This window comes from Saccopteryx leptura, chromosome 1 (genome assembly GCF_036850995.1).
Source record: "Saccopteryx leptura isolate mSacLep1 chromosome 1, mSacLep1_pri_phased_curated, whole genome shotgun sequence".
Lineage (NCBI taxonomy): Eukaryota > Metazoa > Chordata > Mammalia > Chiroptera > Emballonuridae > Saccopteryx > Saccopteryx leptura.
The window spans coordinates 391521323-391548896 of record NC_089503.1 but is presented as its reverse complement, the minus strand read 5'-3'; the positions used below and the strand labels follow the sequence as shown (position 1 = coordinate 391548896).

Sequence of the window (27574 nt, the reverse complement as noted above, 5' to 3'; positions counted from 1 at the left end):
TGTGATCTGGGGCCAGGACACGTGGGGCCTGCCAAATATAGGGAGCTGTTGCCCTCTTGCGGCCAATCTTGGAAATAAGAGGCAAGCGCCCGCCGGGCAGTGACCTCATTGTCCAGATCAGGACCAGCAGCAGCAGGGAACCTGTTAAATGCAGTTCCCCGGCCTGTCTCAGACCTGCTCAGGCAAAAGGTTTGCCGGGCCCTGGCCGGTTGGCTCAGCGGTAGAGCGTCGGCCTGGCGTGCGAGGGACCCGGGTTCGATTCCCGGCCAGGGCACATAGGAGAAGCGCCCATTTGCTTCTCCACCCCCACCCCCACCCCTTCTTCTCTGTCTCTCTCTTCTCCCGCAGCCAAGGCTCCATTGGAGCAAAGATGGCCTGGGCGCTGGGGATGGCTCCTTGGCCTCTGCCCCAGGCGCTAGAGTGGCTCTGGTCTCCGCAGAGCGACGCCCTGGAGGGGCAGAGCATCGCCCCCTGGTGGGCAGAGTGTCGCCCCTGGTGGGCGTGCTGGGTGGATCCCAGTCGGGTGCATGCGGGAGTCTGTCTGACTGTCTCTCCCCGTTTCCAGCTTCAGAAAAAAAAAAAAGGTTTGCACGCCATCTCTCTCAGGCCCTTCAGGTGTCCTGGTGAACGCCAGAAGGCTGAAAACCACTCTTCTCCAACATGTAGTATACTCCTAATTTATAAAGATTTAAATAACTTCCTATCTAAAGTTAATCCTGTCCCTCCGTGTCTCCAAAATCCCCGTCTTCCTCAGAATTTTATTCCACCCACTAGGCCCCCTGTTTAGTACCTAACCTCGGCTCAGTATTGTGGGTCCCGCATCTGCCTGCCTCTCTCCGGCCCTGCAGCTGCGGCTCTGCCTCCCGGAAACCGCTCTCCAACTCCTTCCCTGAGCTGCTCCGCGGGGCGGGCCGATCCGCCACGGCCACTGTGCCCGCATGTCCGCGGCCACGCTGCGTGCTCGGAGGGCTGGTCCTGGGGTTTTTACTGGGCTTTCTGTTCAGTGTCCTGTCCCGCCACTGCAGCCTGTCACTTAGTGCCTAGTCCTGACTTGAAAGGACACGTTGTTAGCTCCTCTCAAAGGACAGACTGATTTCACGAGTTTGTACGAATGGACCTGGTCGTGAAGACAGCCGTCTTAGGTGTGCTCGCTTGCACTCGGCACGGTTAGTGCCTGAGCACGTGGCAGCCACGTGTGCAGCCTACAGAAGGCCGTGGCGCTTGCCCACCACAAGGGGGCGCTCTCCTGACCACTAGCCTGCCGTGAGAAGAGTTGCCCGCTGCCCGTTTGCTTGTCCAGTTGCAGGAATCTAGTAAACGGGAACGCCCCAATGCGTCCAGCTCCGCGGCTCCTCCTCCTACCGTCTGCCCGAATCCAACGTGACCCTGCCTGGCCTTGGCCACTGGCCTTCCAGACCTGGAACTGTTTTTCTTTTAAAACCAGTCCAAACACACCGGGGTTAAATAAGTTGCTTCTCTTTCCGCTGTTTATTATTAATGTACAAAATATACAAAACCAAAAGAAAAAATACTCATCCTCAAATCCATTGTGTCTCTAACCCAACACCCTGCACAAAACCCAACCAATCCAATGTTTTCACAGAAAACAACTGATGCTGAGACAGGAGGGCCAGCGCTGTGGCCCAGCGCACCCAGGAGGGCGCCTGCCGGGGTCAGAGGCGGCCTCACTACAGCAAGCTCCCAGGCGGCCTGGGCTAACTCCCACGGCGGCGCATGTAGTGTGACTGGGGCCCAGCCTGCCAGGCTGCAGTTCATGAAAGCTGGCCTCACTGAACTGTTTCCAGAATAAGCCATGTATGTGAGCGGGGACACAATCACCAGCCAGCTAGGACCCTCACTGGATGCAGATGTGACATCGGCCACCTTCAAGCCCAGCAGAGCCCTGATACACTCAGTGTTCACAGAGGTGTGCAGTCGCTTGAGAAAGGACTCAGTGTGTCCAGCCCAGGTCAGGAGTGGGGAGCCCGTTCAGTGCAGCGGGATAGCCGATACCCCTTTTCCCATCTCCCCAGCCCCGGAGGAACCATGAACTTGGCTGGGATGATTTCATAAGTGCAGCTGACCCGAGTCAGAGCTCTGGGTGAGAGGCCCCACAGCAGGGGGACCGGTGTTCTGCAGGGACCAGCTTGAGGTTCTCGGGTGTGGAAGGTAATACTGGAGAGGAGCTTTGGGTCCCGGGGCCACGCTCCTCACAAAGTGAAGCCAGCTGCGTCTCCTTGAGCAGTCGGGACAGAGCGCGCCCAGTCGGACCGCCCTAGGCCGGAGGCGGGGTGGCACCTGTGTGCACGAGTGATCCAAGTCCCAGAACTCGAGCCGGTGGGGACTGAGGTGGCCAGCTCCTCCTCAGCCAGGGAAGGGACAAACGGGCCTCACAGAAGCCATAACAGGGCGAGGGCGCCAGGCACAGCCCCCAGGCGGGGTCCCTAGGGCAGCGGGGGCCCGTTGACCCCCGGGTGGTAGAAGGCACAGCTGTTCTCATAGCGGCAGTTCCCCTTCATCATGAAGTGGCGACAGACAGGGCGGTTGGACATGTCTGGAGGAGACACGATGGCGGGTGGTCAGGTAGGACGTGGCCGGAGGTCAGTGCCACCCTCACCCAGCTCCAAGCCCATGGCATCCTGACAGCTGTCCCTCACAGACATGGTCTCGGGGACTTGGGGGAAGCAAAGGGCAGATACAGCCTGCATGCCAGGAAAAGGCCACCTGCTGTTCTGCCTGGCACACCCGAGGTCGTGACACCCCCCGAGTCCTGTACAAACAGAGGCCACATGCTGGGAAGGGTCATCCTCACCTCCTCCATGGCTGTGGCCTCCATCGTGCCCCCGGTGACCCCCTCCGCCATGGCCAGGGCCATCGTGACCACGGTGCTCGTGAGGTGGCCCTCGGTGGTCATGGCCTCGGTGACCAGGGACGTCATGAGGCCGGTGGCCATGGGGCCCCCCATGTCCAGGGCCTTCATGGGGGCGATGTCCACCATTTCCACCCATGCTCCCGCCAGGACCTTCATGAGGACGATGGCCACTGCCACCGCCCATGCCACCACCAGGGCCTTCGTGGGGCCGGTGCCCACCGCCTCCAACCATGCCCCCACCCGGGCCCCCTCGTCCATTTGGGGGTCCTCCTCCAGAGCGACCTCCTCTGGCCCCTCGAAACGGAGGAGGAGGGGGGGGAGGAGGCTCATTTCCTCCTCGGCCACCACGGCCTCGATGGTACGGGCCTGGACCCGGGCCTGGGCCTGGGCCGCCCCGCATTGGGCCGCCCCGCATGGGGTCCCCAGGGCCATCCCAGAAGGGGTCACCACCCCGCGGAGGGGGAGGGGGACCCAGGAGACGTGGACCCACCGGCCCACCAGGGCCTCCATGGGGACCTATCAGGAAACAAGGGAGAGAGACAAGGTCAGCTTCCTGTTGGTTGGGGACGGCTCCCTGCCCTCCTCTGATCAGGCCTGCACAGTCCCAGGCCAGAACTAAGCATGTGAGCCAGTTCCAACATCTCGCTCACCACCTACCTGGCATGGGTCCCCCAGGGCCGGGGGGGAAGTGCTGCATTCCCTTGGGGCCCCCAGGGCCTCCTGGTGGGAAACCATTGGCTATTGGACCAGGACCTAGGAGTCCATGTGGCACTATTGAAAAAAGGAGACAGTCAGCTCAGGATTCTATCTACTGATCCTCCAAGACCAACCCTGTCGGGGTCTCCCCCTGCCACGTCTGGCCACAGCGCACCCCAACAGCACCCCCTCACTGAGTCCCCTCCCCCATGGTGCCCCCCCCTCCCATGGCACCCCCAGCCCCACCCCCAGGGCAGCCCCGGTGATTACCCAGCATCTGCTTGATCTTGTCAGAGTAGTCTGGCTGCTTGAGCAGCTCCTCGGACGGATGGCTGTTTGGGCTGCCCTGCGAGGCGAGGTGGACAGAGAGCAAGGTCAGCAGACAGCCACCCTCTGACCAGCACAGGGAGGGAGGGAGAGGCAAAGGGGGAGGGGATGGGGAAGACGGGGACCTGGGCTGAAGACAGGGGCGTCCCGGGGGTGGGGAGGCAGGGGAGGGCCCGTACCATGATGGAGGTGAGGATTTCCTGGACGTTGATGCCGCCGGCTCCGGGGCCCTGGGGGCTCTTCCCGGCACCCATGCTCCCCATCAGGTTGGCCAGGACGGGCGGCAGCTTGGAGCCTCCGGCCCCGTCGGGCGAGCCGCCGGCCTCCCCTGGCTCCAGGGTCTCGACGTACGGGGCCTCGTCCATGGGGCACTCCTGCAAGCAGAGCGCAGCCTGAGCACTGAGCAGCGGGGCTCCCGGCTGCCGGCCAGGCCGCATCCCTCACCAGCCCAGCCCCGGCCTGCCCACAGCACCCACTCACCTCGTCCAGAGGGATGAGCTTCGGGGGCACCGGCTCGTAGGGCTCGGGGTCCGGCTCGTGCGGGCTGGCAGGAACACCGCAGGGAAAGCAAACACAGGAGGTAAGTACAGCACAGGGAACATCGTCAATCACTCCGTCACAACTGTGTAAGGTGTCAATGGGTGCTAGACTTATTGGAGTGATCCTGCCATAGGTTATGTAAATGTGTAATTACTGCACTGTATTCCTGAAACTAATATAACATTGTATGTCAACTTTAACTGAAAAATGAAAAATTACTTAAAAAAAAAACCCAAACAACAAAAATCAAATGATTCCCTCAGGACCTGGGATTTCTTCCTGACCTCTGTCCACCCTCCTAACTGCCCAGGGCACGCTCCCCGCGGGACCAGCACCCGCCCGGCTCGAGCCGCCCCGCTCACCTCTCCTTGTTCAGGAAGAGCTCCTGGAGGATCCCCTTCTCCCGCTCGGCCTGCACGTACCGCTCCTGGCTGTTGCTCCCGGGGCTGACGAGTGGTGAGGGCAGCGCCAGGGGCCGGGGGCACACCCAGGGCACCTTCTCCTCCATGTTGTCGTGGCTCAGACGCCGCGCCGTCTCGAACGCGTGTCTGTCTGACAGTATCTCCCGCTTGGCCGCCTCGCCGAAGTCCTTGATCCTGTTCACGTTCACTGTGGGCGGGGAGGGAGGGCAGGAGTCGGCACAACCGTGCGTGTTACACGCCCCACGCCCACCCATGACGCAGCAGGGCTCCTCACCTCGTTCCGTTTCGTCCAGTTCAAAATAGAAGTACTCTCTCAGCTTCCCCTCCTCGGGCCACGTCACGGTCTTCCTCTTCCTGCCTTTCCGGGTCAGCTGGCTGGGGTCCCCGGGGCTCTCCACCGGCTTCGCATCCAGAGCCCCCGGCTCCAAAGCGGCTGTGAGCGGGAGAGGCTTCAGACCAGGCCCTTCCCCTGAGGAGCGCCCAGCCCCGCGCAGGCTCTGGACCTACCGGCATCCAGGAGCTCCGGGACTTCCACGGGGGGGACGGGGGTCCCGGGACGGTCCGTGTCCATGGCTTCGGGGGGCGCCGGCTCTGGGGAGGAAGGTTTGGCTGTGCTTGGTTCTGTGCTGGTTTTCCCCTCAAATGGGCTTGGCTATTGTGGGAGAAAAAAAAGAACTGGAAGTTAATGGGCTGACAGAACAGCCAAGGTCAAAGCAAGGCCGTGAGTCCAGGGTCCTGGGCGGGCTCCCCAACAGTTTGTACAAAGGCCCGTGTCCGCCGCCCACCACCAGGAGTCTACGCCCCAGACGGGCTCCTCTTGTCCTCTCCAGCCACCCAGAGCTCCTGGGCCCTTCACACGACTTTTACACACGACTTGACACCTCACCCCACCCCCGTCACGGACACCTACTGCCCGGGGCCCAGACCTTGGCAGCTGTAGGCGACAGCACCTTCTTCTTCTTCTTAATTTTGATGCCTGGGACGGGGGCTGAGTTGAGTGCGTCCAGGAAGCCCAGGCCCTCCATAGCTGCGGAAGAAGTGGGATGGAATCACTGTGCCCCTCACAACCCCACTCCTACAGACGATGTCTGAGCAGAGACACGGGTCAGTGGAGACCCAGCCTCAGCCCGGGCACAGGCGCTCATGGTGCCCAGGAAAACCCTGACGGCACTCGCCTTCTGTTAAAGCAGGCCAGCGCGGCTCTGAGCAGAGTCAGAGCCCCGGTCACTGACAAGGCAGCCCGTGCACGTGGCGGTCACCCTGCCGGCTGGGAGTGCCCCCAGCCAGCCACTGACAAGCACGCCGCCCACCTGAGCTCTAAAGTCACCCCTAAGTCCTGCTATGAAAGGCAGGTTTCAGAGGTGCAGAAACTGAGTGCCCAGAAACCAGAGGGAGGGGGTAACAGAGGAACACCCCACATCCACGCCCTGAAGACGCTTCCCCTGCAGCCCCCCGAGGACTCACGCTGCGGGGGGATGATCTTCACTTTGATCTCTTTGGTAGCGTTGGGTGTGGTGTTGAGTGGCTTGTACTTCTTCTCAGCGTGGGGCGCAGCGTCTCCGGGGGAGGCTGCCGGGCTGTTAGGAGGGGGAGGGGCGCCGTCAGAAACCGCCCCTCGCGTTTCTCCCCGCCGTGGACCCGCCCACCCGGCCGTGGACCCGCCCACCGGGGGGCCCAGCAGGCCCCTACCTCTGGCGCTTCAGGGGGATGGGCTTGAGGTTGTACTTGTCGGAGACCACCACCGTGCTGGGGCTCTTCTTCACGGGCACCAAGGACGGCGTCTCCAGCTCCAGCCCTGGGGAGACACGCGGACTGAGCTCCCGCCCGCCCGCCTCCCACTTCTCCCTGGGGAACCCCCACCTGCCCGAGCCCCCGAGCCCCGGGGCGGCCGGAGCCTCACCAGTGGAACGGAACTTGGCGTGACTGGGCGCTGTGGTCCGGAGGGACTTGGGCTTCTCCCTCTTCTTCTCGGGGACCTCCTCGGCCCGGGGCTCAGCCCTCACCTCCAGCGGAGGCCGCTCGGGAGGGGTGGTCCGACCCTTGCCCTCTTCTTTCCGCTTCTTCTTCTCCTTCTCTGGGGTGGAAGAGCAAAGCAGACGAAGGCTTTACTGAGGTAAAGAGAAAGACGGCCGGCAGAGGAGCCGCAGGCCGAGGACATGGGGGCCGGGTCCCCGCGGGAGAGCACGTGACTTGAGAGACAAGGGACTTGAGCTCACCGGCAGGCTGGGTGCCGCTCTGGGACCGAATGACAGCCATCCAGTCGCTGACCAGGACCGAGGCCAACTTCCGGAGCTCTGCAGCGACAGAGAGGGGAACGTGGAAATGACTTAACAAGCGATTCTTCCAGGAACAGAACACAGAGCAGTCTGAACGTTTACGGCCGAGTGTGCGCACAAGTTCCACCAGGGCCTCATACACAGGGCGGCAGACGCAGGCTTCCTGCTGTGAGTGCCTGACTCAGCTCATTCTCATCGTGTACTTATTAATGACTGCCCTGTTCATCTGCAGTCTTTGCAGACCTGCTGCTGCCCCTCTGTGCCTCTCAGGGAACTGTCACAACCTGAAGACCTTCTCCCCGTCACAGACACAGCAGCAGAGATGAGTCACAGGACGAGAAAGTGGCAGGACGGACCGACACCCACACTCCCCCCTCAGGAGACAGGCAGGCAGAGCTCAGTGTGCAGGGCGACTGGATTTTAAAATAAATGGCAGTGTCCTGTGTTACCCTAAAGGCAAATTTACTGTGAAGTTTCAGGAAGCTGATTTAGATCCATCCTATAAAAGACTTCCTAGGAACCCTTTTCTCTAGAATGCTGCTGGTGAAAATGCATTTTTAAAACTCAAGGATGTGTCCTGGCCGGATAGCTTGGTTGGTTAGAGCAGTGGTCCCCAACCCCCGGGCCGTGGACCAGTACTGGTCCACAGAGAAAGAATAAATAACTTACATTGTTTCCGTTTTATTTATATTTAAGTCTGAACGATGTTTTATTTATTTATTTATTTATTTTGTTTTATTTTTTTCATTTTTCTGAAGCTGGAAACAGGGAGAGACAGTCAGACAGACTCCCGCATGTGCCCGACCGGGATCCACCCGGCACGCCCACCAGGGGCGACGCTCTGCCCACCAGGGGGCGATGCTCTGCCCATCCTGGGCGTCGCCATGTTGCGACCAGAGCCACTCTAGCGCCTGGGGCAGAGGCCACAGAGCCATCCCCAGCGCCCGGGCCATCTTTGCTCCAATGGAGCCTTGGCTGCGGGAGGGGAAGAGAGAGACAGAGAGGAAGGAGAGGGGGAGGGGTGGAGAAGCAAATGGGCGCTTCTCCTGTGTGCCCTGGCCGGGAATTGAACCCGGGTCCTCCGCACGCTAGGCCGACGCTCTACCGCTGAGCCAACCGGCCAGGGCACGATGTTTTATTTTTAAAAAATGACCAGATTCCCTCTGTTACATCCGTCTAAGACTCACTCTTGACGCTTGTCTCAGTCACATGATACATTTATCCGTCCCACCCTCAAGGCCGGTCTGTGAAAATATTTTCTGACATTAAACCGGTCTGTGGCCCAAAAAAGGTTGGGGGCCACTGGGTTAGAGCCCCGTCCCAAAGCCCCGAGGCTGCGGGTTTGACCCCCGGTCAGGGCACCTACAGGAGCAGAACAATGTTCCTGCCTCTCTCCCTGCCTCTCTCTCTAAGATCAATAACCGTGCGGAACTGAGACCAGAAGGAAGCAAAGTGAGGTGGGAAGAGCAGGGAGGGGAGGCCCCGCGCACGGATGGACAGACGGAGCGGAGGGAAGGAGGTGGAAGCTGAGGGAGCCCCGAGGGGCGGCCCTACCTTCATCCTCGCTCGACTTGCTCAGCTGCTTCACCAGCTTGGCCGTGTTGTTCTGCGAGAGACGGGGCGCAGTGTGGTCAGCGGCAGGGACAGGAAGCCCCTCAGAGCCAGCACCCAGACCCACTCGCAGTTCCCGAGTCCCCTAACGGCGCTGACACTGGTCTGCACGTGCCCTTTCACAAACCCTGGGGCACCGTCTTACGCAGTCCGCACAACCATCCACTTAGGGAGGGACACAAACATTCCCACTCCGCAGACAGTAACCGAGACACAGATAGATGACGGGCCCCAAGCCACACACCTATGAAAGCAGAGAAATCTGAACCAAGTCCTGATTCCAAAGTCCTATTTTCCCGCCGTTCTACCTCACAAGCCCCAGAGGACAGTCACACAGAGTCACTGCACGCCTCTCATCCACCGGACTGAACCAGGACGCGGTGGCCACGACCCGAGGTACCTGCTTGAGATGGTCCACAGTGAGGGGCAGGTGCTGCAGGGTCAGCAGGATCTGCTGCAGCAGCGGGACGTTGTTGGTGGTCTTGGAGTACGTCAGCCAGTTGTTCAGAAGCTTGTAGCCACCGACGTCAATGAACCTGGGCCGGGAGAGTCGGTGCCCGTCTGGGTTTGGAAGGAGCATGGCCCAGCACAGTTCCCCGTCCACCGCCCGGCCTTCCGACGGCACTGCCCCCCGCGGCCCCCCGCCCCGACGTACTTGACCAGGATCTCCGAGGCCTGCGTCTGCAGGAGAATGTTCAGGTACGTGCAGCGGCTCACCATCTTCCGCGCCTCCTTCATCAGACTGCGGGAGAAGGTCAGGGGTCAGGTCAGGGGGCGCAGCCAGGGCCTCCTCTTCCAGCCGCAGAGCCTCTGCTCCGAGTGCCAGACAGCCCTGACGACTCGGGACTTCGCTAGGAGCGGGGAGGTCACACAGGCTTCCGAGAGGACGGGCTGGCACCAGAGTGAACTGGAAGCCCACGGAGGAGGGACGAGCGCTGAGGAGCCACTGGGTCCCTGCTCTGGGGGTGGGCATCACTGCTTCCCTAACACAGGACACCGATTCCGCTTCCAGGTGGAGGGTCCCAGTCCCCAACCACCAGCCTTTAGTGGTCTACTCAGGACTGGCTTAGCCGTTTGCTTCCCCTGGGAAACTTGAGGACCCCTAGAGGAAAATGACCGTTTGCGGATGTGAAACATGACCCCAAACAGAATCAAGAATTCTGTCACCTGGCTCCCTGCTTCCTTCCTTCCAAAGGGTGACTCCCTTGAGACTGTGAATGCCCAAACATCCAATTCCATTAGAGCCAGGGACCAGGGGACCACCTTTTCCTATCACTTATTCCAAAACGACCGTATTTCAGTCCCGTCCAACTGACCTTCCCTCCCTCCCCAGGAGCACCTGGTCCAGTCTGCCGTAACCACACGTACAGTATCCTCGACTCACAACACTCCAGACAGGGAGCACGCACCTGAAGATCTTGGCGATCCCGTCCACACTCCTGACTTCCCCGTCTCGGTTCAGGAAGCTGTCCAGGCCCTTGAGCAGCTCTTTGGGGTCTATGGGACCGGACCCCATGATCGAGGTTTCTGAGAGGAGAAAAACAAACCCAGAGTAAACGGGTGGCCAGGTCAGGCCCAGTATGTGCTCTAATAATGTCTACATTTGACAGAACAGCTGACTACTTATCCCACTGGTCTTCGACTGCACTCACCATTTTTAAGACTAGAAAAGTCAACACAGACCACGGCCAGCACTAAGGAAACAGCCTGGCGAGCTGAGCGTGCTGCCAGCACAGGGCTGACTGACGGGTGACAGCTCAGCCCGGGCACTGGGCAGACGCCCCTCCCGCCCGGTGACAGCCTCCCCGGGACAGCTGAGCTTCATTAGCTGCTAGGAGACTAAGATTCACATTCCTGTAACAAAACGTTCACCTCTCCAAGGAAGTTTTGATTATTGTTAGGTCCTGTCTCTGCTTAGGTACTGGTAAATCTGAGAAAAAAAACAACAAACCAAGCTGGGACTTGGTGGGCCAATCCTGGGTGTTGGGCTACATGTCTAAGATCAGTCCATGCCCTTTCACCCCGGCACATTAAGAGTGGTAATCACGGTGGCAGGGTGTGTATCACCTGCACCAGCACACAGTCGGCTGAGTGATAGATGATAAGCACAACTTGAGCCCAGGCTGGATAGCTCGGTGGGTAGAGCGTCCTTCCAATGCACAGAAGCTGCAGGTGTGATCCCGTCAGGGCTCATACAGGAACTCATTATCTGTCTCTTTTTCTACCTTTCTCTCTCTCCAAATTTTTTTAACTTGGAAACAGAACCTTTCCCCAGGGAAGGTAGGGTGGCTTCCAGAAACGGAGCCCTATGGACACAGCGGGGACCAGGCAGGCCCCCAAGCCAAACACGACCGCACAGGCCCCTACTGCTTCCATGTTAAGAGCAAGACTGGCTTGTGATTTCAAAAGCAAGGTGTGAATTTGACCCCCTATCTCCCCCCCCCCCCACCCGGGCCCAAAATCTCATCACTGTCCAAGACCTCCAAGAAAGGCCCACAAGTAGAAACCATGGAGCCCAGATGAATGGATAACAGCGGCAGCTACGAAAAATGCCATTACAGCTGCTCAGCCAGGTCAGGAAAGGAGTTCGTTAAAAGTTAAACTGCTGTTACGCAGCAGAGAAGTGAAGCCACTTCCAGGCCAGAAACCAAGTTCCAGAGAGGCAGCTCAGAGTCAATATGGTTCTGATTGGTGTTTTATCCACAATGCCTCTGAGAACCAAAAAAGAGCCACTCGGTGAGGTCAGGTTAACACTGGGGAGGAAGGGGGCAGGGAGACGGCCCCTGGGGCCCCTGCATCCAGCACGGTGAACCGCCGTCCCAGCCGAGGTGGGGAAGCCAGGGCTTTACAAAAACGACCTTATTCTGTGCAGAGAGAAGTTTTCTTATAACGTAATTGGCTCTTGAGCCATAAAACAAAACAAAGACTCAGACAACCACAACAATCTCAACCTCTAAGTCCTTCCGACAAAACGGTCAATTTCTACACGCACAGGTCCTAACGACCAAGAGGAGAAAGGGAAGGCGCAGGGAGAGGTGAGAGAGGACAGCCTGAGGGGCTCACGGTGCTGTGACCGCTGCCCGGAGCCACCACAGAACCTGGGTCGGAGGAGCAAGCACTAAGCAGAGTGAATACAGACGAGATGAAAGGCGCACAGGCCAAACCCACCGACCTGGGCCACCAGATGCAGGACAGAAGGAACTCTTCCCATGTAGTAAGATGCTGCACACTATACAGACACTATCAAGAGATTCTTAAATACAATCAAAGGAGATAAAGCAGGTTTTCCATCTACTGGAGGCTGAAAAAGCAACGAGCAAATCCGAATATATACCAGCAACCAAGGTCTATACAATTTAACAAAAAGCCTCCAATTACACTAACATCACTATGAAGCAGTTCCCCTAGACAGCCGACCCCACCGATTCAAACCCCAAGCTGAATATGCATCACCTCGGAGAACTCCCTTACAGAGAACTCCCTTAGGTACCCAGCTGTCAGCTAAGCCAACAGATCTGCTGCCCCTACCTCCTTCGGAAACTAAACAAGTTATCACCTGAGCTCAAATGTTCCTTTCGTGAAGAGGGGGGGAGACAAGAGACAGATCAGTTAGTACAAAGCTAAATTGTGTCACGTCTCCTGCTGGGAATGGGACCCTGAGACTTTTCCATTTCCATTAGTAACAAGCAAGAACAGTCAGGCAAGAAAAGCTAGGAGACAAACCAAAAGAAATGCTAACTATTCATCTCCCTTTTTTTCCCCTCCTGTATTTTGGAAATATAGTTAACTCAACTTGGCCTCATAAGCACTGATCTCGTGATTAAAAGGTGAGTTTCCTCAGTTTCCCTAAAGGGAAGATTAGCTTTCACTCATTTACAATTAAGGGCCCAAAGTGTCTGATAACCTCACTTCCTTCTTTTGAAAACTGTTCAGAAGCACTCAAGTGGAAAGGAATCAAGAGCCTAAATTCCTGGCACAGGCCCACGAGGAAAGGCAGTTGAGCTGAGCAGGGGAGGAGCAGTGACCAAGTGTCGTAACATCCCCTAGTCACAACACGGAGTCTGGAAGGGAAGCCTTCTGGAATCAGAGGGCCCAGGACATGATAGATTTCAATTCCCTCGAAGGCAGCCCAGCAGGGAAGGGGGGAGCAAGCCCTGGCCTCTGTCCACCTTGTCCCAGGCTGTGCTGTCCTGATGGGCAATGTTGCAGGCAGACCTCACTGCCCACCAGGGCCCTGGGGAGTTTTCTACTGCTCTCACCAGGTAACATTCTATCAAGTCCAGATTCCAAAAGGGTTTGTACTTGAGGACTGTTCAATTCAACAGGGTGAGAATATTTAGCTTGGCCAAGATTATTTCATACTTGTCACCAAACAGTACTGGACCGGCTCAGGACTAAAGCTCTAAGCTACCAGAGCCTTTCTGCAACAATCACAAGGCCCTTCTCACACAGTGGCAGGAGCCCGAGGTGACTTGAGGCAGGAGCGTCAGCGCCTCTGGCCCCTTGATTCCCTTTCCTTCCCTCAGTGTTTGGGGCATTTCCTAGCCTGACTCAACAGCGGCTGTTATGTCTCTTAAGTGATTCCAGACGTTGTACCCCTCTTCCAGTGAGCCCCTCTCTCATTCTGAAAACCTGGCACATGAGCTCCCCAAAAGCTCGTCAAATCACCACCCCCATCCATCCCAACAGGCAAGGATCCTGGAAGGAACTCTGGACGCAAACTACAAGGATCTGGTTCTGGTTTCCCTAGAAGACTGTTTCCTATCTCCCGTGTTACTGAAGATTTTCTTTATTAATCCCCTGCTCACTAGAGATCAGGAACCCCAGTGGGCAGAACGTTCAGCTTCCAAGTAAGGTATGCTGCAGAAACATGGCAAACTGCTTAAAAGATAAAAAACTTGTGGTCAATAGACATGTGGAGGAGCCCCTCCCATCCAATCCAGAAGTTTAGTAACTGGAGAATTCAGACCCAGAAAATTAGCCTACAGTCTCACCCAAGTCACCAGCTGGCAGTTGTACAAAAAGGCTTTCCAATTCTGCCTACAACTTCCCTGCTTCAATGCAGAACTTAAAAAAAAAAAAAAAGTAAAAGTATATGGAGAGTCTGATCAAGATGTGACTTTGAAAAAGGTGGAGGAAGAAAGGGACAGGGCACCCAGACCACCTTCAGAGGGAGGACAGGGCCTTCCAACACGCACCAATGGCCAGAGCAGGCATGACTTGAAAAATGAAGACGTTATTCTCCCATTGTTTCCAAGGAATCTCTTTTAGAAGGCAAGAAAAAAAGAAATCCAAAGAGGGTGGCTCTTGGGGAAAAGGAAATGAAGCTGTGAAATGTAATACCAGAAAGGTTTTGCTTACCAGAGACCGTGGCTGGACGCCCCCTGCCTCGTTTACAACTGCCGCCTCCTTTCCTAAGAGTCACTTCTCATCCTAGCACCAGTGTACAGGAGCTAAGTGGCTGGAGAACGTGATACAGCACTGCAGTTCACCCCCAAACCCAAGTGGAGAGAAGGTGACGAGGAGAAATGCCTAGAGAACCCACTCTCCCCCAGACTCACGGTACCAAGCGACCCACAGCAGAAGGCCCAAGGTCTGGTTCCTGAGCAGAAATGGCATCAGGCCCCATCTCCTCAAGTTACTTCCACAAGCCCTCGTGTCTTCCCAGTATGCACCCCCCACAAATACACACACACTCCCCCAAAAGGCTCCCAGCCATAGTGGGTCTAAATGGTTTTCTACGCCTGGCAACTGAAGCAGGGAAAACTTCCAAGCACTGTGATGAGTGATAGGTGAAAATAAAAGCAACGGGCTCTCACTGTTAAAGAACTAGAGCTGCCCAAGGAAATGAGTAGGTAGGAGATCTGGTTTCTGTAAGCTGTTTTCCTTTTAGGTAAAGGCTATAAAGGTAACATTCTAAAGAAATTAAGGACATGTCTTCTTCCCCTGGCTGCGCGCAGAGTGCAGAAGGCCGAGGCTCAGGGTGGAGTTTCGAGAGGGAGGAGAGCGGGTTACATCACCGCGGTGACGCTCCTCCCCTCGGCCAAGTTTCTAGGGCGGCCCAGGCTCTGGGCGGCAAAGGGACCGAGAACAACAACAAAGAGGCAGGGACGCCATTTTGTCATGAAAAATTTTAAAAAGCTACTCCAGCCTTGCCGGGAGCTAGTAACATCAAAACCCCCCCCACCATCTTTTGGTATAAAAAACAAACCAAAAACGAACAAAAACAAAAACCAGTCTCCCATCCTGACGTCTTTGACCTATTTTAAGAGCGTTTGAGGAAATAAAAGCAATTAAAATATTAAAAATTACAATTTCTGCGGGGAATTGGCAACCTACCATCGACCACCCCCATCCTTCTAACAAATGGAAAGGGGGAGGACTTGGACCCCGCCCAACAAATAGGGTCGAGGTAGGAGAGAAAAATGGGAGACGAAACCTGCAACACCGCTTGGAAGACAAAAGGACAAGGAAAGGCGCCATATTGAAGCAGGGAAGAAAAAAAATCCTTTTAACGACACAAATCTTTTAGAAAGCTAGCATTCAATTGCACTTAATGGCTTTTAAAATTATACTCCTCTAAATTCCACATTTCCCAACCTTTCCAACCCATCAAAAAGTACCAAGTTAAAATGTTAAATCTCTTGCTTTTAAATAACCTATGCAATCTGCAACAATTACAAAACATTTACTTCCCCAGCTATTATCTTGTATGTACTTGGCACTAAGATTTTTGTCCTGAATTAAGTGTCTTGCAATCTTTATTCCTAGATTGCCACCTACAAGAACCATACAAATAAAACCCCAAGCATATTACATTAAAAATTGAGAGGATTTAACAATCATAAAAGCTCTATAGCCAGCTCCTACTTCTCTGCCCATCTCCTTACCCTGCAATCTTTATGTACAGATTGCTCATTAATCTGGCAGACTTTTAAGGCGCCCTGCGTGTCTCACACACAAAGAAGTGGGACTTCTGGGCCACAAGATCCACCATCATTTGTATGTGAGCTCATTAACCCTTTTATAGACTGCTGCTCAGGGAGGAAGGTAGCCATTCCTCCTTATAAAAAGCAAACTTAGCGCTCTGGCAGTCTGGAAATTTGGCTGGATTACGAAGGGTTAACCATCTAAAGCCTCACTTGCGGGCCCTCCCTGCACCCTCTCCTCGCCCGCAGCACCGCAGGGAAGAGGCGGGTGGTAGGGGAGCGAACACGGCTGTTTACACTCAAAGGCCCTTTTTAATGGAGATTAAGTGACCAGCCTGGTCCTTTCTCCAGTTCTCTATTTTGTTCTATCGGTCTCATTTCTTCCTCTCATTATTATATTTTTGGTTTCGCATAAGGGAAACGTTGATTTCTTGTTGCAAGGTTCGTTTTTGAAAATTCGACACTTACTATCCAATTTTTTTGCGACGTCAGCACCTCGGGCTCAGGGGTGGGGGGGGGAGGGCTTAAAATTTTGGAGAAAAAAAATAATAAAACCACCAACCAGGACCCAAAACTCTTATTTGGGGGGCCTCATTGGATCAAAAAGTCTCTTTTAAAAAAAAAACAAAAACCAAGGCCAACTCAGGAATCATCTCCCCCCCCACACCCAACTCCATTTAGGGAGGGGGGGGTCGTAGCAAAAATAATAAAAAAATAGTTCTGAGTGGATGCAAAAAAAATGAAACGCTGAATTAAGTGAATTTGGGTGGGTTTGGGAAGGGAGGGTGGTTGATTATTTTTGCAGTTATGTGGTGACGGTCCTTCGGCCACAGATTTTAAGTCCCAAGCAGCGTGGGCTGGTGGGGTGAACAAGACGGGTGGGGGCGGGGGCAGAAGACACAGTGGTGGGGCCGGTGGCCGTTCCCCCTTTCCCCCCGCTCTCGGGATCCTTGCAAGGGCTTAGATGTGGCTGCGGCTCGCTTCTTTTCGCCTCGTGGCCTGTCTTTCTCCGAGAAAATTCAAACCTGGGATAAGAAAGGAACACAAGGGAGAAAGAGGTCATCAGTAACGAGTGGCTCTGAAAACACCCCCAAAAAAACACGTCCCCACGTCTGATTCGGAATATGGCTCGCTTTTCCCCACCCGGGCCCAAACCCGCCCAAACGCCGTAAAAAGAAATTAAAAAAAAAAAAAAAAAAAGTTAACCCCGTAACCGACACACCACCACCAACACTTACCTCTAAACGAACCCCAGAATGGCGGCGGCGCGCTCGGGCGGAGCCTTTTATACCCGGACGCCACCCAAACAACGTGAGCGCGCTGGCCGCGTCGCGCGAGACATTGTGCGCGAGGCATCCGCTCATTGGCCGGACCGAAAGGCACCTCACTAGCTGATTGGCTCAGCCGACAGCCCCCCCTCCCCCGCCAGCCTCGGCACCTTTTCCCGCCTCCTTCATGGGGGGAGGGCGGAGGCGCGTGCGCGTGCGCGTGCCCGCAGAGCCCAGCCCCTCCCTTTCCTCTGCCTCCACCACTTCCGCCTTCGGAAACATTTCTCACCCTGGGGTTGGCCGGATGGGGCCGGCGCATGCGCCCTGGCGAAAGCTCGGTCAAAAATCGCCTTCCAAATTGCTCGCGAGTCAAACTCTAAGTATGAGACCTAAGCGTTGTAGCGATTGGCTCATCAGAAACCCAATTTTGCTGCCGAATTTCCCTGTGACGCAGTTGAAATTGACTTCCCCCCAGGGCCCCCGCCCTCCCCGCCCGCTTTCTCGCTTCCGTCCTGACGCAACCGCGTGGCTGCCTCCCGCATTGCAGCTTCGCCCTTGGCCCTGCCCTAGAATCAGTTTCCGGGAGCATGCGCAGTCGTCTTTCCGGCCAGCTCCCGCCTGGCGGCGTGCGTCAAGATGGCGGCCTCCGTGTGGCATTCGCTGCTCAGGCGCCTTCCTAACCTTGCGTCCTACAGGGGTGCCTACGGAGTTCAGGTAACTCCTTAGAGCACGTTTTGTGCAACCCCTGCTGGGTTATCCTTTCTCTAGGTCGTCGCTGTTGTACCTTCGGCAGCACTTTGACCCCACCCTTCTCACCCACCTGAAATCTCCGTGCATTTTTTTAAAAAATCCCGAGCCGAGGGCCAAGAGCCAGGGTTAGATTTTTTGGCTAAAGAACTAGGTAAGGACTGCACCCCGCTCTCCCCCGTCGTGCTCCCCCCATCACGGACAACCAGCTCGTTAAACTATGCAGATGGTGTCCAAAAGCGATGCCCTGGAGCGCGAACGACCAGCAGCAGCAGCAGCAGCCTGGCTGTCGCGGTGGCCCCTCCCTGTCCAGCCAGGACACACGCTGTCGACCCGGGTGACTGGTGTCTCAGCCCTCCATCTCCCTAGGCCAGTTGTGTATCAGAGCACGCGGGTCAGTGGAACTGCGTCCTTTGGATGGAGGCTTCCCTCCAGCCTCGGGTACTCACCGCCGTGGAGGTTCCTGGTAGCAGGGCAGGGCTCTTGGCGGAGAGGGTGGGAGCGAGAAGAAGGCTTGCCCAGCTGCCACTCCCTAAAGTGGGACTGCAGAGTGGGGACAGGGGTCACGACGGGAGTTAATGACAGGCCTGGTCGCTTTAAAGCTAGCATTACCACTCGTTTCTTCTTCCCTGTGGAATGTTGACCTTCCACTTTTTATAAAGCTGGACCACGCAGTGATCTTGGATTGTATGGAGCTGGAGACTCACCTGTCCGTGCAGCCCCTCCCTGCCACACATCTTACTTCCCAGAAGCTACACGTCCTTCCGCTTCGTTCACCCTTTTTCCTCCGCCGGACTCAGTTCATCCCAAACAGCCTGAACACCTTACGTGGGCCAGGTGTTTGAGTCGTCCTCTCAAATGAGATTGCCTCTCACTCAACTGTGCTATCCTCTAACAGTACCTTTTCTCGGGAACCATAGGTTGGAGATCGGGAGAGCAGCTGATGATGTCAGTTTAACGCCAATAAATACGCTACCTTCCATATATAGTCTTGCTATATTCCATTAAAAACAGTGGGCGTGTATTCTCCTTCTCCCTGAAGTGTTGGCAGCGACCCAGTTGCGATTCTTCTTTGCATTGACTTTTTTTTTTTTTTTTTTACAGAGACAGTCAGAGAGAGGGATAGATAGGGACAGACAGACAGGAATGGAGAGAGATGAGACACATCAATCATTAGTTTTTTGTTGTGACACCTTAGTTGTTCATTGATAGCTTTCTCATATGTGCCTTGACCACGGGCCTTCAGCAGACCAAGTAACCCCTTGCTCGAGCCAGTGACCTTGGGTCCAAGCTGGTGAACTTGGCTCAAACCAGACTAGCCCGCGCTCAAGCTGGTGACCTTGGGGTCTTGAATCTGGGTCCTCCGCATCCAAGTCCGACACTCTATCCACTGCGCCACCGCCTGGTCAGGCTTTGCATTGACTTTTATTGTCACTCTTCTTTTATAGGTTCCCCTCCAGCCTTTTTGCACGGAAACGCATCTGGAGGAAGATTCTCTGCCCCCAGCGCCCGTTTCCCCGTATCAGGATGAACCTTGGAAATATCTGGACTCAGAAGGTGCCTCTAAATGAGGACGGGGAGGGCCATGGGGGGCGGGGTCTGAAATAAATAGACACACCCACCTCCTTCATCCTAACTGAGGTGGGCTTTACTTTCAGAATACCAGACCCGCTATGGTGCCCGCCCGGTCTGGGCTGACTACCGTCGCAACCACAAAGGTGGAATACCCCCACAGCGGACTCGAAAGACGTGTATTGTGAGTTTCTGAGAGTGGCCCATGGCTGGGATGTGAAGTGGGGGTGGAGACCGTAGTAACCATGGCAGCAGCACTTTTTCTGACGTGGCTGGGAACATCTTTATCTGCTCGTTTTTTCTCTCTACAGCGTAAAAATAAAGTTGCTGGGAATCCCTGCCCTATCTGCCGGGACCACAAGCTGCACGTCGACTTCAGGGTAAGAAGAGGGTTTTTTTTTCTCCAGGATAAGGATTTGGAGTCTCTTTTGCAATGCTAAACAGATTGCAATAGGTGTACCCATTCTTCTTCTTCTTCTTACCCATTCTTCTTCTTCTTCTTCTTCTTCTTCTTCTTTTTTTTTTTTTTTTACAGAGAGAGAGTCAGAGAGGGGGATAGATAGGGACAGACAGGAACGGAGAGATAAGAAGCATCAATCATTAGTTTTTCGTTGCAACACCTTAGTTGTTCATTGATTGCTTTCTCATATGTGCCTTGACCGTGGGCCTTCAGCAGACCGAGTAACCCCTTGCTCAAGCCAGCGACCTTGGTTCCAAGCTGGTGAACTTTTGCTCAAACCAGATGATCCCGCACTCAAGCTGGCAACCTCGGGGTCTCAAACCTGGGTTCCTTCTGCATCCCAGTTCGACGCTCTATCCACTGTGCCACAGCCTGGTCAGGCTTCTTCTTTTTTTTAATTAAGTGAGAAGTGGGGAGACAGGGAGACAGACTCCCACATGCCCTGCACCAGGATCCACCTGGTAAGCCTCCTACTGGGTGATGATGCTCTGCCCATCTGGGGCTGCTGTTCCGTTGCTCAGCAACTGAACTATTTTTAGCATCCGAGGTGGCCATGGAGCCATCTTCAGTGCCTGAGGCCAACTTGCTCAAACCATGAGAGCCATGGCTGGGGGTGGAGAAGCAGATGGTCACTTCTCTGTGTGCCTTGACCAGGAATCGAACCTGAGACATCCATACGGCAGACCTATGCTCTATCGGTGAGCCAATGGGCCAGAGTCAGGTGTGCCCATTCTTCTTCAGACCCCGGCATTTCCACACTCTATTTTTCACTGGCTCCCTAGCACTGTAAAAACATCCTTCCCTCTAGTCCAGGGGCAGTCAACCTTTTTATACCTACCGCCCACTTTTGTATCTCTGTTAGTAGTAACATTTTCTAACCACCCACCGGTTCCACAGTCATGGTGATTTATAAAGTAGGGAAGTCACCTTACTTTATAAAATTTATAAAGCAGAGTTACAGCAAGTTAAAGCATATAATAATAACTACTTACCAAGTACTTTATGTCGGATTTTCGCTAAGTTTGGCAGAATAAATCTTTATAAAACAACTTACTATAGTTAAATCTATCTTTTTATTTATACTTTGGTTGCTCCGCCACCGCCCACCATGAAGGCTGGAACGCCCACTAGTGGGCGGTAGAGACCAGGTTGACCACCACTGCTCTAATCTTTTGCCCTCTACTGTGGATTATAGTAAAAAGCTTCATACCTTATTTATGAAATTAACAGTCTAAATTGGCAGGCAAGAAAAATGCCTACAATGCCCAAAAGTTGTATTTATATCCATCACAATTATTAGCAAGTAGATTAGGCTAGTTTAACCTGAGGTTTATTTCCTTGTCATGTCGCTGCTTGGCGGCGTGCTGAGACTGGACACTGGAGGCCCGATCTGTCAAGCCTGGTGTTAGAGACAAGTTATTTTTTCAAAAAGCCTGCATTGTGAGAAGGACAGGACTTGCTCCTTAAATAATTCAAAAACCTTGATGAAAATGGTAATGGGAAGTGCTCTTTTGAGCCTGCAGTGAAATAGCAGATCAGAAGCTGAATGGCTGGTCATCGGGGAGGTGGGAGGGCATCTGTGTATCCAGCAGTGGATGAGGGGGTGGGACTGTTCCCAGACCCCTTCTGACACGAGTTTCGGAGGAGTCCGGTAGGCAACTTCTCAATTTCAGCTGTGTCCTATTGGTTAATATAAAGGTATGGTCTGACCAGGCGGTGGCGCAGTGGATAGGGCGTCGGACTGGGATGCGGAGGACCCAGGTTCGAGACCCCAAGGTCGCCGGCTTGAGCGCGGGCTCATCTGGTTTGAGGAAAAGCCCACCAGCTTGGACCCAAGGTCGCTGGCTCCAGCAAGGGGTTACTCGGTCCGCTGAAGGCCTGCGGTCAAGGCACATGTGAGAAAGCAATCAATGAACAACTAAGGTGTCACAACGAAAAACTGATGATTGATGCTTCTCATCTCTCTCCATTCCTGTCTGTCTGTCCCTGTCTATCCCTCTCTCTGACTCTCTCTCTGTCTCTGTAAGAAAAAAAAAAAAAGAGCCGAGCCCTTGGAGAAGAGAATCACGTGTGAGTCCCAGTGATGGAGTGTGGGATGTGCGTGTGGAGTGGTTGAGAGGCCAGGAGAGGGGACAGGCTTGCTGGAGTTTCCACACACGTGTTTGTTGAGTACAGTGATGGGAGCTAAAACGGGGAGATGAGGAAGGGGCAGCGTCTGCAGAGACACACGGGTCAAGGCCGTCGGCGCGGCGTGTCGGGTTATGCGGGCTCAGTCTCTGAAGGTCCGCCTGCTCTCCCCCCACTCCTGTCCCCACCCCTCTCCCCACAGAACGTGAAGCTACTGGAACAGTTCGTCTGTGCCCACACGGGGATCATCTTCCACGCTCCATACACAGGTCAGCCCGTCAGCCCCGTCCTTACTCGGGCAGCTTGTCCGGGGGACACCTCTCATTCGTTCGGTCAGTGGCTCCTCCAGTGGCATAAAAAGTGTGATTGGACATTTTGGAGATTTTGGCTTTAATATAGGGGTACTCAGGTGCTAAAACATGTAAGTGTGGACAAGGGTCCTTGTAAGCAAACTATCTAAATGTAGCTCTTGAAAGCTACATTTCAAGGTTATTCCTTTTTTGTTTGTTATTTTCTGAAGTGAGAAGCAGGAAGGCAGAGAGACAGACTCCTGCAGGCACCCAACCGGGATCCACCCGGCATGCCCACCAGGGGGCGATGCTCTGCCCATCTAGGGCGTTGCTCTGTTGCAACCAGAGCCATTCTAGAGCCTGAGGCAGAGGCCACAGAGCCATCCTCAGCGCCCGGGCCAACTTTGCTCCAATGGAGCCTCGGCTGCGGGAGGGGAAGAGAGAGACAGAGAGGAAGGAGGGGGGGAGGGGTGGAGAAGCAGATGGGCGCTTCTCCTGTGTGCCCTGGCCGGGAATCCAACCCGGGACTTCCACACGCTGGACCAACATTCTACCGCTGAGCCAACCGGCCAGGGCGATTATTTCCTTTCTTCAGGGCTCTTCACTTTTACAAAATGCTTTCTTGTAAATTGACTATACCTAAGTTCTTCTATGCTTTTTTTTTTTTTTTTCTTTTTTCTTTCATTTTTCTGAAGCTGGAAACAGGGAGAGACAGTCAGACAGACTCCCGCATGCGCCCGACCGGGATCCACCCGGCACGCCCACCAGGGGCGACGCTCTGCCCACCAGGGGGCGATGCTCTGCCCATCCTGGGCGTCGCCATGTTGCGACCAGAGCCACTCTAGCGCCTGAGGCAGAGGCCACAGAGCCATCCCCAGCGCCCGGGCCATCTTTGCTCCAATGGAGCCTTGGCTGCGGGAGGGGAAGAGAGAGACAGAGAGGAAAGCGCGGCGGAGGGGTGGAGAAGCAAATGGGCGCTTCTCCTGTGTGCCCTGGCCGGGAATCGAACCCGGGTCCTCCGCACGCTAGGCCGACGCTCTACCGCTGAGCCAACCGGCCAGGGCTTCTATGCTTTTTTTTTTTAATTTATTTATTTATTACAGAGACAGAGAGTGAGTCAGAGAGAGGGATAGACAGGGACAGAAAAAGATGAGAATCATCAATCATTAGTTTTTCATTGCGTGTTGCAACACCTTAGTTGTTCATTGATTGCTTTCTCATATGTGCCTTGACCGTGGACCTTCAGCAGACCCAGTAACCCCTTGCTGGAGCCAGCGACCTTGGGTTGAAGCTGGTGGGCTTTTGCTCAAACCAGATGAGCTCGCGCTCAAGCTGGCAACCTCGGGGTCTCGAACCTGGGTCCTCGGCATCCCAGTCCGACGCTCTATCCACTGCGCCACCGCCTGGTCAGGCTCTTCTATGCTTTTAACAATTTAGTTAGACTTCCCATACTGGGTCCTCGGGTGACAACAGTTCCCAAATTTTGGTTTAACTTGAAACACACTCTAGCCTAACACAAGGGGCACACTTGCGCTTTTAACCGTCCAGAAGGCGTAGGTAACCGTGCTGAGGGACGCCAGCTCCCTCATGCATCCTCTGCGTTGCTGCGTGTTCTTCCACCGCGCAGCCAAACTAGTGTGTCCACGTAGTCTGTAAGTACGACGCTAACAGTGGAAGCCGAAACACTCCTGTCTCAATTTTTTAAAGTTTTTATGGGAGTGAGTGTCATCAACTCAAAACGTCGTAGGTCGAGAATGTCATCACCCAAGGACCCCCTGTCTTTGTAGCTGTCAGCTTAACTGTTCACTGTTAGGTCTGTTCCCTAACCACAGCCACAGGCTACACCTGGCTCCCTGGTGTCTGTCTGTTTTCAGTGTCTCCAGCTGTTTCCAGGATACAGTGACAGAGTTGAGTGGCTGAGTCATAGATTCCAGGGCCCGCAAAGCCTAAAACACATGGCCCTACACAGAAAAATGTTGCCTACTAAAGCAAGATAAAAAGCTAAATTTGCAAATAGTAGTCTGAATGTACCATTTTGGGGATAGCAGCATGATTAGTGGAGTTTGGTTTGTCAGGGAGTGGTTTTTTTGTTTTAATTTTAGAGACAGAGACAGGAAGGGAGACAGATAAGACGCATCAACTCATAGTTGTAGGACCCTGGTTGTTCAATGATTGCTTCTCATATGGGCCTTGCAGGGGGCTGTAGCTGAGCCAGTGACCCCTTGCTCAAGCCAGTGACCTTGCACTCAAGCCAGTGACCTTGGGCTTTAAGCCAATGACCTTTGGGCTCAAGCCAAGGACCATGGGATCATGTTGATGATTGCATGCTCAAGCCGGTAAGCCCATGCTCAATCCAGCAACCTCAGGGTTTCGAACCTGGGACCTCGGCGTCCCAGGTGGACACTATCCACTGCACCGTCACTGGTCAGGCTGTTAGTCTTAAACTCTTGTCAGGATGTGAAAAACTGAAGAGACTCTTCAGCTACTCTCTCAGATTGCCTTTCTCAGACCTGAAGTTCTTTCTCTTCTTTTCTTTTGAAATCCTTTCTTCTGTTACTGAATATTTCTCCGTGGATTGTCCTACCTAGTTAAGCACGCTTGCCCTTTGAATTGTTACCATTAAATGGATTCTCTGTGGTGGCTAGATCTTCCTAAGTTGTTGTTTGTTTGGTTTTTGTATTTTTCTGAAGTGAGAAGCAGGGAGGCAGTCAGACAGACTCCCGCAGGCACCCGACCGGGATCCACCCGGCATGCCCACCAGGGGGCGATGCTCTGCCCATCCGGGGCATTGCTCTGTTGCAACCAGGGCCATTCTAGTGCCTGAGGCAGAGGCCATGGAGCCATCCTCAGTGCCCGGGCCAACTTTGCTCCAATGGAGCCTTGGTTGCGGGAGGGGAAGAGAGAGAAAGGAGAGGGAGAGGGGTGGAGAAGCAGATGGGAGCTTCTCCTGTATGTCCTGACCAGGAATCGAACCTGAGACGTCCACACACCAGGCTGACGCTCTGAGCCAACCGGCCAGGGCCTAGACCTTCCTAAGTTTTATCCCAGCTCTGAGAGAGAGAAGGGAGTCTTCCCGTTGGGCGGATGGGGAGACAGGCCCGTAGAGGGGTGAGGAGAGTGGGGTCATTCCACAGAGCTGGGTCCTCCACTGCAGCCCCCCCCCTTCCCCCCCGTGTGGGAGCGGTTTGTGTTCTTACTCACGGTGCCTGACAGAAGGAGCACCACGTTCCTGTTTTCTTCCCGCAGGAGTCTGTATGAAGCAGCACAGGAAGTTGACCCAGGCTATCCAGAAAGCCCGGGACCATGGTGAGTGTGAGAGGGACCCGCTGCACTGTGTCAGAGACCACGTGGGTGGCCTAGGGCTGGAGGATAGATATAGATATAAGTGCCACGTGTTCTTCCCAAGAGCCTCTTCTTTCATCACTGCCGTGTATTCCCTCTCCGGAGCCTGTTATCTTGTCATTGTCCCCTGTCCCTCCTCTTTTTTTTTTTTTTTTTTTTTTTTTGAGAGAGGGACAGAGAGGGACAGACAGACAGGAAGGGAGAGATGAGAAGCATCAATTCTTTGTTGTGGCTCCTTAGTTCATTGATTGCTTTCTCATATGTGCCTTGACTGGGGGTGGGGGTGGGGCTACAGCAGACTGAGTGACCCCTTGCTCAAGCCAGCGACCTTGGGCTCAAGCCAGACACCTTGGGTTTCAAGCTAGCGACTTTTGGGCTCAAGCCAGCGACCTTGGAGTCATGTCTATGATCCCACGCTCAGGCCAGTGACCCCGCGCTCAAGCTGGCGACCTCAGGTTTTGAACCAGGGTCCTCAGTGTCCCAGACCAATGCTCTATCTACTGCGCCGCCACCTGGTCAGGCTGTTCCTCCTCTTTTTTAAAAAAACAAACTGTTACTCTCAATGTCACAGCTAGATCATAGGAGGATCTGTACCTTTGTACAAATGAGAAGATCCCCCTCCAGGAGAGCAGAGACAGCTGCCTGTCCCTGATGCAGGGCTGCACAGCGTGGTCGGCAAGAGCCCAGGCAGAGTGTCAGCCCACACTTGTCCCCTCGGTCAGGGGCTTTCTGCAGTGTGCAGCATGCAGAGATGTGCCCGGGCTGCCTGGCTCCTTCCTCCCTTCGTAGGTGACTTTCCCTCCTCTCTCCCTTAGTGTGAACTCCCTGCCTTGCTCCCTGCCCTCACTCTCTCATTCGTCCCCTAGGTCTCCTCAGTTTCCACATTCCCCAGGTTGAGCCTCGGGACCTTGACTTCAGTACCTCTCACGGAGCTGTGAGTGCGACTCGGCCCGCCCCCACTCTGGTTTCCGGTGACCCCTGGTACCCATGGTACAGCTGGAAGCAGCCACCGGAGAGAGAGCTGTCCCGCCTCCGCCGGCTGTACCAAGGCCATCTCCGAGAAGAGAGCGGCCCCCCCGCCTGAGTCCATGCCCGAGGTGCCCCTCGCAGCGCCGGTGGAGGCCTCCGCTGAGCAGGCCGGCTCCCAGAGCCCTCCGCCGGAGCGGGAGCGGTAGCCTGGGCAGGGCGCCCGGGGCTGGGAGGTCCTGCCTCGGAACTACACCACGGGATGGAGCCTGCGGAGCTGTGTCTGCTTAGTGGACAGTGGCAGCTTCAGGGTCGGAGAAAAAAAGTGATTGTTGTTGAAGGGGGTAAAGACACCCCAGGCTGAGGAAAAGCACTACAGATGTATGTGGGAAACTGTAATCCCCCCACCCCCTGTATAAATAGGTGGGCTCAACTTCCTGTCGCTGTTTTCAGCGTTCTGCGGACCTGGCTGTTCCAGAATAAAGCTGTGTCTCCTGTCTCTGGACTGAGTCTTTGGGGAATGGGTGCTCCTGGCCAGAGCCGGGCCAGATAGTGACTCTTTTTTTTTCCTGAAGTGAGAAACGGGGAGGCAGACAGACTCCTGCATGCGCCCGACCAGGATCCACCCGGCATGCCCACCAGGGGGCGATGCTCTGCTGCAACCAGAGCCATTCTAGTGCCTGAGGGGAGACCGTGGAGCCCTCCGCAGCGCCCAGACCAACTTTGCTCCCATGGAGCCTTGGCTGCGGGAGGGGAAGAGAGGAGAGGGGGAGGGGTGGAGAAGCAGATGGGCGCTTCTCCTGTGTGCCCTGGCCATGAATTGAACTCGGGACAATGAATTGAACTCGGGACTTCCACTCGCTGGGCGGATGCTCTAATGCTGAGCCCACCGGCCAGTGCCAAATAGTGGCTTTTGGGACCAGAAGCCTCCTGGAATGGCAGCTGTGCCATTCTGTCTCCATCAGGTTTGTGGGCCCCACTCCCGGGGGCGGTGTCCCCCAGTGCGCCCCACGCAACTGTACAGTAAGGCTAGCGGGTTGGTGAGGACACTCGGCCAAAGGAAGGGGCCCTGGTGAGCTGCTGGGCAGCCACTGCCTTGGGAGTGGGGGTCAGCGGCGTTGCTAAGGGA

The 27574-nt window shown here is 55.1% G+C and overlaps 2 protein-coding genes across 4 annotated transcripts; one reads left to right on the top strand and one right to left on the bottom strand.

Annotated features, from left to right (window-relative positions):
* Positions 1-1470: 1470 nt before the first annotated feature.
* Positions 1471-18255, bottom strand: PPP1R10 (protein phosphatase 1 regulatory subunit 10). 3 transcript variants are annotated; one of them, XM_066359935.1, is made up of 20 exons: positions 18138-18255; positions 16142-16698; positions 10154-10271; positions 9400-9486; positions 9145-9280; positions 8688-8739; positions 7074-7151; positions 6758-6931; positions 6547-6652; positions 6322-6434; positions 5784-5884; positions 5365-5509; positions 5132-5290; positions 4798-5044; positions 4376-4439; positions 4075-4269; positions 3839-3914; positions 3530-3643; positions 2813-3388; positions 1471-2554 (listed from the first exon to the last, which is right to left on the bottom strand). In XM_066359935.1, the coding sequence occupies exons 3-20, from the start codon at positions 10258-10260 to the stop codon at positions 2445-2447; spliced, it is 2640 nt and encodes an 879-aa protein (XP_066216032.1). In that variant the 5' UTR covers positions 10261-10271; positions 16142-16698; positions 18138-18255; the 3' UTR covers positions 1471-2444. The 3 variants fall into 3 exon arrangements, with proteins under 3 accessions (XP_066216032.1, XP_066216033.1, XP_066216030.1); XM_066359936.1 differs by lacking the exon at positions 18138-18255 and adding an exon at positions 17231-17304; XM_066359933.1 differs by lacking the exon at positions 18138-18255 and adding an exon at positions 16912-16936.
* On the top strand, positions 17512-26944 carry MRPS18B (mitochondrial ribosomal protein S18B). The gene is made up of 7 exons (XM_066359937.1): positions 17512-17655; positions 19137-19245; positions 19347-19444; positions 19572-19640; positions 22050-22116; positions 25384-25443; positions 26346-26944. Exons 1-7 carry the CDS (start codon positions 17578-17580, stop codon positions 26561-26563), a joined length of 699 nt encoding a protein of 232 aa, XP_066216034.1. The 5' UTR covers positions 17512-17577; the 3' UTR covers positions 26564-26944.
* The last annotated feature ends 630 nt before the right edge of the window (positions 26945-27574 follow it).